This window comes from Osmia lignaria, chromosome 7 (assembly GCF_051020975.1).
Source record: "Osmia lignaria lignaria isolate PbOS001 chromosome 7, iyOsmLign1, whole genome shotgun sequence".
Taxonomy (NCBI): Eukaryota; Metazoa; Arthropoda; class Insecta; order Hymenoptera; family Megachilidae; genus Osmia; species Osmia lignaria.
The window spans coordinates 9,317,698-9,328,626 of NC_135038.1; the positions used below are offsets into that span (position 1 = coordinate 9,317,698).

The 10,929-nt window shown below is 33.4% G+C and overlaps 1 protein-coding gene across 1 annotated transcript; it reads right to left on the reverse strand.

Moving 5' to 3' along the window:
* Positions 1–6,964: 6,964 nt before the first annotated feature.
* Positions 6,965–10,723, reverse strand: LOC117604352 (uncharacterized). Its single transcript, XM_034324312.2, has 5 exons — positions 10,602–10,723; positions 10,236–10,273; positions 9,959–10,032; positions 9,033–9,873; positions 6,965–8,846 (listed from the first exon to the last, which is right to left on the reverse strand). Exons 3-5 carry the CDS (start codon positions 10,025–10,027, stop codon positions 7,642–7,644), a joined length of 2,115 nt encoding a protein of 704 aa, XP_034180203.2. The 5' UTR covers positions 10,028–10,032; positions 10,236–10,273; positions 10,602–10,723; the 3' UTR covers positions 6,965–7,641.
* Positions 10,724–10,929: the final 206 nt, after the last annotated feature.

Genomic DNA, 10,929 nt, shown 5'->3' on the forward strand with positions numbered 1-10,929 from the left:
TAGAACTCTGAAATATTAGAATCTTAGGATATTAGAATTCTAGAATATTAAAACTCTAGGGTATTAGAATTCTAGGACATTAGAAATCTGGGGTATTAGAACCCTAAAATATTAGAAATCTAGAATATTAGGATCCTAAAAAATACACTGCCAATTTTAGGACTCGAGATTTTAGCTTAGAACGAGCTAATGCACCGGTCTGCAGGGAAATGGCAACGGCTAGCCTATTGTTCCTTTGCTATAATTTGCACAGCATGGCAGTTGCATCAAAATGCATGGTAATGGCTAAAGAGCCGTAAACGCGCACTTTACGAGCTCCTACGTGTAACCAGTTACAATGACCAAACTCGTTCCCTTCATCGGCATGCACATAAAACAACTTTGTAAACTTTCTCGACAAGTGAGACTACCTTATTCATTTTCGTCTACCCTACTTCTTAATCTGTTATATTAACTAACTTTAACCAAACGACTAAAACTTTCAATTTTTCAATTGAATAATACAAATATTCAATCGTATTATTTTATACGATCAAAAATATTAATAACTTTTTCCATATTATTTCAATGGCTTTATCTGAATCGTAGAAACGTACATGTTAAAAAAGAAAAAACGAAATCTCCCGTAAATATTACACTGCAGTTTTAATCAAAGTTCACTTTCAGAAACCTTTCAGCTAAACAAATAAAAAAAAAGGTGAACAAAAGCAAGCGCTTTTGTTTGTAACTAAAGCAAAACTGGTATCGAAAATACTGTACGGCATCGCCTGTCAACACGTTTCTATACATATTGCAGAGAAAACTTAATTACTTTTAAAATAAATCAGATATCAAATATCTAAAAAGCAAATAACACAAATCCGTATTAACAATTCTCCAATAAAAATATTCATTTTTATGAAAGATTCATTTAAAAAATCATCATATTTTAATTCTGTAAAGATGAAACAATAATTAACATAATTTTTCAAATTGCATAAATATCTGAGAAGCAAACTATTCATGCGGGTTTCACGAGTACCAACTCGGCTAAAATTTCTCGTATAAATCAAAACACGACCAGGTTACTGGTAATCCAATGGCTTCTTCCTCTCACGTTTCCTATATCCTTCCTATCTCAAAACATTGCTACCTATCCTTCTCATTTTACCCATATCTTGTTCGAATTATACCCTGAACCCTGACATTCCCATGGTCAATTAACGAGGTAATTCAATCAGGGAAACCATCGAGGTGAACGCAGTACAACAGATAATTTGAGAATCTCTGAATTTTCTTATAATCCATTTATAGATTAGCATATTTTCAGAACATTTGAATACAATTATTATGAAAATGGATTTTGAATTTTTCTAATATCAATTTTCCAAGTAGATAATTTTTCTAATAATAAATTTTCTAACAGGTAATTTTTCTGATATGAACTTTTCTAATAGCTAATTGCACCTAGGAAATTCATTATATTGCAAATTTACATAAAATAATAAATTTTCTTGTATTTCCTTTAATTTCTGTTTCCTTTCAAAATTTAATAAAAAAATTACCGAGGAGAAAGGAGAAAAAAGAGCCATCGAATAGCAAAAACACGCTTATTACCGTTGATGATCTCTGAGTGCAGTCGATGCACAAAACTGCAGTGACCGAGCGGCTCTCCGAGTAGTAAAGGTCCGCATTGAAGCTGGCAAACCGAGAGCCCGGGGTTTTCGCGGTCATCAGCGAACCGGTGATCGCAAAAAGAACGTGAAATTTCGTGGCTACGTGAACGCGTCCATTCGCATAATTAAAAAGGAAAAAGGAAGAGCAATCTCTCTGAAAGAAACGGCAGCGAACCGGGAGGACGAAACGAGAGTTGCTCTCATTACTACGGGAATTCAGTTTCCTCGATGATCTGGGCTAGGTCACAAGTTAATGATGCGCAACACTGTTAGATGATGAATCTTCTGTTCGATTCATCAATTCATAGAGCTTGTTTCTCATACGAAAAAATTCGGAAAAAAAAATAGACAAACTTTTTTGAAAAATGAAAATTCTATCATTTTCTACTTCGAGCGATTAAATTATTAAATATTAAAATTTAATTTTGTTTTAAATTATTCAAAATTTTGATAGAAATGATTTTCTTGACAGACGAGCCGTGAATGTAAATTTACTATTCCATCTCGAGACAAAACTCGTCGCTACGTAAATGCAAGACCATAAAGCGCGACGTTGAATTAACTACGTTGCATGTAACTCTTTTCACATGAAATTACAGGTGGTTTTTGCCGTGACCCCGGGGGAGGAAAAATGTGCATCGTGAAATTCATTAATTACGACTGTTTTTATTTGCTCGTACGTCGCTAAAAGCCAAACCATCGAAGAAACAGCCCACGTGTTACTAAGTCGGTTACGCCCTGAAGAAATTTCATCTCGGAAAATATAAGAATAATTAACTATCTTCTTACCTTACTTTGTGATCTTCTCAGCTTGCAGAACGCACGTTGAACGAGTAGCTTGGATAGTATGAACTTTTGGAGACACTCCTGCTGAAATGTTCTCCTTTTCATCCCTGTCAGCACTTTTTCGTCCATCGTTGAAATAAGCCGACTCCATTTTGTGCAATTCTGTAAAATTGTTAATAATATTTAAAAAAAGTAGAATATTAATTGTATATTCTTCATTACCATTTTAAATTAATTTTTTTATTGATTGATCTCAATTACCAAAGGGTACCAAATTAATTTAACAGACCTACAAATTTTATTCAATTAATGACAAACATATTCACACGAATACCTAGTATAAGAATTGAAATTGAAAGATCTTAAGTTTCCTCCACCTCAAGCACCGAAAAACAAGGATAGCTTACAAACGTTTCGAAATCAATGTAAGAAATTCCAACTCTCGATGGATGGAGGCTTAGAAATGTAGATCAGTCCAAGGGACCGTTCCGAATTGTTTTTGTGAATGGTCGAGCATCCTGTCGGAACAAACATGACGTATATATCTTCTTCTGCCTCGCACGTTGGCGAGAAACATAATCCTGTTTTGCTGAACGGATGTAACACTGCTTCTGTTTCAAACAGCAGACGTTTCAGAGCGTTAGGAAGTATTTAATTTTTCTTTGTAATATGAAAGAAATAAAATATTGAATGTCAGAAGTAGAAGACTTAATTTAAGTGATGAGAAAATTTTTGATTAATAAATTCTTGTTTCATTTCTCTGGGAATGTACCTCCAACCAAAAAGCGTAAAGTAACCGAATCGAAACTGCTTTCATAGGTGGAACAATAAGTGTCGAGCTTATATCGTAGACGAGATAAAATCGGAAAAATGTACGAGTTGTGAGCTTTAATAAATTCCCTGGACGATAAAAATCCAGTGGACCAATTGTGAAACTCGACGGACCGTCAAATCTCGAGGTGGAGAGCATAAATCGACACCTTTTCAGACCCTCTTCAACTTATCACCTCTCGTTTTTTACCGTTCGAACCTTCGAACAGCCTAGTTTCGTTGTTCAGACAGGAGGATGAGAATGTTTCAATTTAAACAGAATATTTTCAATAGCAAACGAATAAATTGTTGAAACACCAAGAGAAAAGAATTGAAGAGAATTTTCTATAGGGTTGAAAAAATTCTATTAACCCTCAGACGACGGACCATGAAGAGGCCCGCAAGATATGAAACTTTTTCTTTTAAAAGTGATACATTTATTTTTAGATTAATATCCTTAAATATCATTCTAATATTTAAAATCTTTTAAAGAGAGATAACTTTTGTCTCCAAAATTACGTTTGCTTGATTGAAGAAAATAATAATGGTTTTAATATCATAGGGCAAATGAAAGGAACGTTGCTCCTTTAGTTGCCATTATTGTTCTCGTGTACGATCGCGCTGATAAAAATCACGAGTCGACTTTTACACAGGAAATAAACGAATTAGTTGTTCGCTTTCGTGTCTCTCGAATCAGTCGCTCTTGTTTCCATGGCGGAAACAGCGACAGGGAAAATTCGCGGACTGTAATTGTGCAGAGAAGTAAAAGGGTGAATTAAATCTGGCAATTTATTTGGTCTACCATCCACTGCCAAAAATCAAATCAAATGAATTTCTCTAACTAGTAATGAAAATATCTTTTGTCATTTAATTATGACATGGGCTAATTAATATTTTAATGAAATAAAATAATAATTTTGTCTGTCTTTTGTTTAGAAATCAATCATTTGAATTTTTGAGAAATTTAATTTATAATAATTTTATCTAATTTTCTTTTCATTTATTGAAATTGATTGCTTTCTGAAAGATTTAACAGCTAATAGAAAATCAATTATCCTGCATCAAAAGCGGAAAAGATAAAAGTGAAAGATTCAGTAAATCGTGTTTCACTGGCATGTATATTTCCAGTATTCGCGAAAGGAACGATCGTTGAAGGAAGAAAGTGCTTTACCTGCACGTATAATCTGGAACCGTGGAAATGAAAGTGTTCTGGGTGTGGGGGGGTCTTTATGATACAGCAGAGGAGCTTCTACAATCATCAAGCATAGTCGTCGTTTGTCTCTCGCGTATAGGAAAAAACGTGTACAGGAGAAAATCCATTTCCTTTCGTTTCTTCGCGCGACTTCAAACGGGGCTGGAATTTCGATTTCGAATAATCTGCAAATAGATACACATAAATTTAAGTGACGCTTATTTTCAATATTATTTCTTTAAAAAATTCCATTTTCAATTTCATTTTTTTTTTTTTAATTTTTAGGGTACTCAAATTTGCAAAATATCTTATTACATTTTTTAGTTCTTTGAAGATAAATAGCAGAAAATTATTTTATTACAAAAACTGAATGGTAGATAATTTTTTAATTTGATAAAACTACCCGCTACTCAAATTAACAAACGTTGAAATGTCATACATGTTCCCATCACAGAACTGATTAAATCAGTATTCCAATCACCTATCATTGTGCTCTATTGGCGAAGTTAAACAGTTTCCTACGGTCTGTTCTAAAGTTTTGACTGGAGGCTGAAGAAGAAACTTTCCAGATAACATTCTATCCTCAAAGGACACGGTCGTAGGTTAAGGGTAGCCAGCCAACTCGGCTGTTCTTCTTTTTTCTTCAGCCTACGCCCAGACAAAATACAGTGACGTGTGGGTGGCGAGCAAATGGAAGCAGCCTCCTGAAGATTGCAAAGGCAATTTTCTTCGACAATACGGTCCACTGTTCCACGCACGATGCGTGCCCTTTCTCTTTACCATTCACGCGTAAGGGTCGCCCACTAGACGCCGGAATCCAGTCTTTTTTTCTTCACCGGATACGCCCTTCGTCCTGGCAAAGAGAGCCTCTTCAGCCAGCATCAAGGGACTGAAGGGTTGTGAAAGAAGAAAGGAACCTTCAAACGAGTCGGTCTGGGTTCAAGGGATGAATTGTTGCGATAAGTTTCTCGTTGCTCCTCTCTTCACGATTCACCTGAAATTTTTCATTTGTATAATTGTAAAGATCCTCTTCCCCGCCCCTTACAGATTTTTTCGAGAAATGAAGAAACACTGAATAAATGTGAATCTTGAAGAGCTCTCTTCTCTATCAAATATTTCTAACAAGTGGATGTCTAATACACTTGACCCGGGTGTAATTGTGCCGGTATCTATGTGATATGACGAGTTCCACGCGAATTAGGCCAAGTAACTATTTTGAGCCATCGCTTGACAGAATGACAGACCAAGAAGTCCGGAAGATACTGGATGGTAAATGGATGGCACGGTTGGTCGCGACCGCTCGCATCAATTTCAAATAAGGTCCTTAAAGCTTGATCGACTTTCTGGAACGTTAGCCAGCTTGTCCGTGCACGACCTTTCTGTACAGCGCTCCAATTCTCTATCAGAAGCCGCTGTTAATCTGTTCCAAAAGCTGGTTCGTTGCTTTCTGAATGTTAATTAGCAGGGTGTCACGTTTGATGGACGTATCTCGTTGATAAAACAGCGAAAAGTTGTACTCAAAAAAGGAATTAATTCCGAAGAGACGTAGGTTTGATATTAACACTTTGGTGACCAGCATCATGAATTCCTGACTCTATGTAATTTACATATTATTGAATATTGGATTTTCAACTTGGGTTAATTTGATCGAAACGATGAATGAGGATTAAAAAGATGTGTATAAGAAGAACTGTTCGAATATTGGTCTCATTTATCCATGTCCTTTGTGTCTGAAGACACAGGAGGATTCAGATGAGGGTCTCCCTAGTCTCTCCCCAGGTTTTCTTAGAATTCTCTCAAAATTAAAAACAAATGGTAGTTGAATTCTTTTCTTGGACTTATTCTTAATCGATTAACATCTAACGTTCCTTATTTGAAACTTTTATACTGTGCCTTCTGAGATCACAAATCTTTTGTTTCACTGTTTCTTTGTCCTAAGTGGATACTTGGAGTATTATAAGTAAATGCTTTGCTGGATTATCTATTTACATTTACTTTTTGTTTGTAATTGATAATACTGTATTGAAAATAAATTATTTTTAAAACATTAATTTCTCTGTCACTGGTGAACCTGTGACCCCATCTGTGAGATACCAAGAAACACTACGGGGCATTTTTACCCCTCAGCAGGGATCCACCCTTATCGTCGCACAATAATCTCGAAAACGCTTAAATTATAAAACATGACCTAGGTGAAATTTTGTGGTCGCATAGCTAGCCAACCAGACATTTAATTACTAATAAATTAGACAGGTGCATAGAGAGAGATGACGTTGCAAATGAAATTCTAAATGAAGCTCAAATTAGAATCCTCCTATTTCTATAGGACTATTTCTATAAACGATTCAATATATTTCTATAAATTTAGAAGAAACAATTTACCAGAATATTCTGTATGCTGCATATTTAAAGTTCGATGTCTTCTTAAAATTCCAATACTCTTTGCAGAATTCATCAATTTTTAGCACCATGCACACAAAGCGGTATAATATCATCCATTCACTGAAAAATTTATGAAATATGTTTATTTAATAATCTGTATACAATAGTACATATATTTGTAAAATGATATATGCATAAAATTTGTTTTATCTTAATAACCCAAGTCCTACAGTAACATAATACCAATTAATTATACTGTAACATAAGTTATTCAGTGGCGGATCCAGAAAAAAATGACTCACTATAACACCTATAAAATAATTAAATAAAATAGTTGTTATCGAATAAAAATACTAATAAATGAATCATAAACAAGTTTATTTCGCTGCCCTCTCCAACCTCAATCGAGGTTTCTGAATCCGCACTGAGGCTTATTTAATAATTGTACTTGCATACCAACGTTCTTTTATTTTCTTAATAATCTTCACGTATCTGCAGTATACAAAGTTATCATATTGTAGTCAGATAATTAATCTAAGGCACAAATGTGATAAACACCTGAACAGTACATGTCGTTAGATTAATTACACCTATGTTTTTTTAAATAAATTAGTATTATTAAATGTGCGTCCCGAAATATAAAAGTTGTTCAAGTTCAGATTGAATAAAATAATGATTGCCTTATTAATATACTTTAAAAGACTTATAAAAAATAAATATTATATTCATTAATTGAATACTACTAGGTACATTGTACGATAGATTTAATTTTACTAATCTCTTTAATAGCTCTGTATTGTATATGTGCAAAAACATTTAATAGTAATTAAATCTTTCTTTTAAATTGGTTCTCATGTATTTCGTAAAGGCAGGCAACAATTCATCTACTACCTCATCCATATGTTCAAAAAGAGCTATTACAGTTTTACTAACTTTCTTTTGTATCTTTGCATCATTGATAAAAGAAGATATACTTAAACATACTTGTTTCAAACTCTCTCTCACGTAACACCATACAAAATGAACTGCCTTGTCGATAAAATTCACACCATATACATGTTCTAATAGCCTAATAGCTATTTGAAATATTAGAGGAAAGACACTTGTTGCGTCCTTCATGTACTTCATATCTTGACAAACTTCGTCGAATTCTTCAACATTGGGGACAGTCGCATCTCTACTGTCATTTTTTGTAAATACATCTGTCAATAAACGAATTAATAAATTTCTTAATCTGGTAAGCGTATCTTCAGCGTCCCTATCTTCTGGCATTGATGAAGCTCTACGTTCGGTAGGATTCCTGTCTAACGCATTTAGTATCATAACGAATTTCATAGGATCTAACATTGTAATACCATTGATTGTTATCTTTCCACCTTCAAAGGACACGGTATTGTAAGATGCAGTAAAATTACTTTGCGCGTTAGGATTTAGTTGCAAATCTATCTTTTTATTAATATAACGTATCACTTCGGCATTCTCAGACATCTTATCTTGGTTGTTTGCTGCGGCAGTACGTTTTGCGCGGTTGAATGCTTTACGAAGACGTTTAGAGCGCAAAGTAGATCTATAATCATCTAAGATTTTACCTTGAGTCGTCTCGATCAGTTCTCCCGCGAATTTGAAATTTAAAGCTGCATTACCAAAGAACAAAATGTGTGTTCCCACAGACAACACATCTATTACTCTAATTGTTTTCTCTTCCTGATATTTTATATACATACAATACGCTCTGAACGCTACCCCACAACCATTGATGCCTAAATTACTTAAAACTACTGTATTATAAGCAAATTTAACAATGTTACTTATATTACTACCGTTCTGAGCAGCTTTTGTCAGAAGCATAGTTCCTGTGCTTGCAGCTAAACCAACTACGCTGCCACTTATAGCTAACCACGAACATAACGCATCCCTGTCTGTTACACTAATACTTTCCATATGAATGCTTCTGTCCACCAGATGATGTACTGACCGACCGGCTGTCCATGCACCAGTTACTCCAGCAGTTACAACTGCCCCTATAATGATAACATTAAATACCATTTTGTTTATATTTTTATTATTTGGATTTGTTAGCATTCAATCATGTGCCTTCATGCATATTGTTACTATCTATCTGAATTGATTTTACTAAAATTATTTTCATCCTTATGATGGTATTTATAATACAAATGGGTATGTACATACAATTTAATCTGACTTACCTAATGTTACTGGCGCAAGAGGCGTGAACATAGATGCAATACCTAAGCCCAAACTAACTACACCTACTACATTAGATGTTGTATCCATAGCATTTAAGATACTGGATCTAGTGGAACATTCAGGTGACTCCAAAACTTCTAACCATACTGTTGAGTATTCTTCAGTTATTTCATAACTTGGATCAGGCTGATAGTATCCATGCACTGGAATAACCATAGTGCATTGCGGTAATGTATTATTATTTTTATAAGCTGTCCAGTTTTGGTATACTCTAGCCCATGCATCGATATACCATTCGCTATGTAAAGGCTTTTCATTTTTGCCACTTATAAGTCTTTTTATCTTAAAAATAGGTGTTGCCTGCAAATCCATTTCAGATTCCTTGCTAGAATCTTGTTCCTTTTCCTTTTTTGAATTTTCCTCCTTTTCTTCCTTCGAATTTGTTTTAGATTCTGTCTTAGTATTTTCTTCCTTTTTTTTATCTGACTTAGATGCTTTGGTAGAGTTTCTTTTAGTACGAAATGTTATATTAAAAATTATCCCAAAATGAATACATTCCTTTTCCACTTGGCCTTCCCCATATTCACATACTTTTTTATATATTTTATCTATAATTTTCTGAGCTTGAGGTATATAATGAAACTGACCAATAATATCACCTGTATCACATACTTCATCTAATTTGGTATTTGCTTCTTTTGCATCTGATGGTGGACCAAAAAGTGCAAAACCAATATTCTGATATAAATATTTATATTCATGTTTTGTATATTTTGTCCATTCTGCCAAAAGTTCATAATATTCTTGTTGTTGTAATTTAGCATATTGCAGCATTGAATTCTATATAATACAAAAATATGATACGCTTAAGTTTGCTGATGGCAATAGTTATAAACACTTGATTAATGTAATAGTTTATATTTACCCAATTAATATCTGATTCATCTTTATAGTTCTTAGATGTTTGGGAATCTTCAGAGCTGTTACCAGCCATCTTCTCTATTGTAATTAATAAAAAATTGTTAAAATATATTAAAAAAACCTTGCCTACAAAATAAACATTTATAGAAGTAATGTAACACAGTCATACAATTATGTGAACACTATTTCAGAATAATAATTCTACTTTCTATTTTTCAATATGAATTTATTATCATTTCATCTATGTATTTCATGTTTAAAATTATTTAAAAATAACTTACGTATAATACAGATTCTTTTACAAAATTACACTGATGACCTGGAACACGTTCAAGTATTGAAGGAACAAAGACGTAGCAATCGGATTCTCAATACTATATATAACATTATGTGTAAAAATAGGGAATCCCATAATTCGCTACTAATTGTGTCGAATGCATATGACGGAAGTAAGGGGAAAACTATATTCTCTTAGAAAGTGCATTGAAAAATATATTTCTATTTCGCGTAACAATAACTTCGTATTTTTATACCATATTGTATATACAACTGAGATAACAGAAAAACAAAAATTCCTATGTTAAAAATAAATATAAAGACTAATAATTAACATTTAATTACTGTCTTCAATACTGACGCATCCTCACCACTTCACGAACTAAAATTTCCTTCAACTGTAATTATGTGGAAGTGCATATAAAACCCTACGAATATTATATATTAATATAATTACTGAAAGAAGCATTGTTTATTATCTTTCCAAGGCTAATAAATTAACATTAATTACATAACATCTTATTCTCAGTAGCGACAACAGAAAGATGTAACAGTGTACCAATGGCGCAGAAGAAAAGCGCTATATTTCTAATATATAATTAAATTAAACATAATCTTATATATCTATATATCTTACGCATACATAAAAATATATTAATTGTATATTAGCTCTTAACACAGTACCATATTTCTAAATTA

Excerpts from the sequence above, each read along its gene's own strand:
- LOC117604352 (XM_034324312.2), bottom strand. The coding sequence starts at position 10,027 with ATGGCTGGTAACAGCTCTGAAGATTCCCAAACATCTAAGAACTATAAA. Across the intron at positions 9,874-9,958 it reads ATGAATCAGATATTAATTGG|AATTCAATGCTGCAATATGC; the intron begins GTAAATATAAAC and ends TGTATTATATAG. Across the intron at positions 8,847-9,032 it reads TCTTGCGCCAGTAACATTAG|GGGCAGTTGTAACTGCTGGA; the intron begins GTAAGTCAGATT and ends TTATCATTATAG.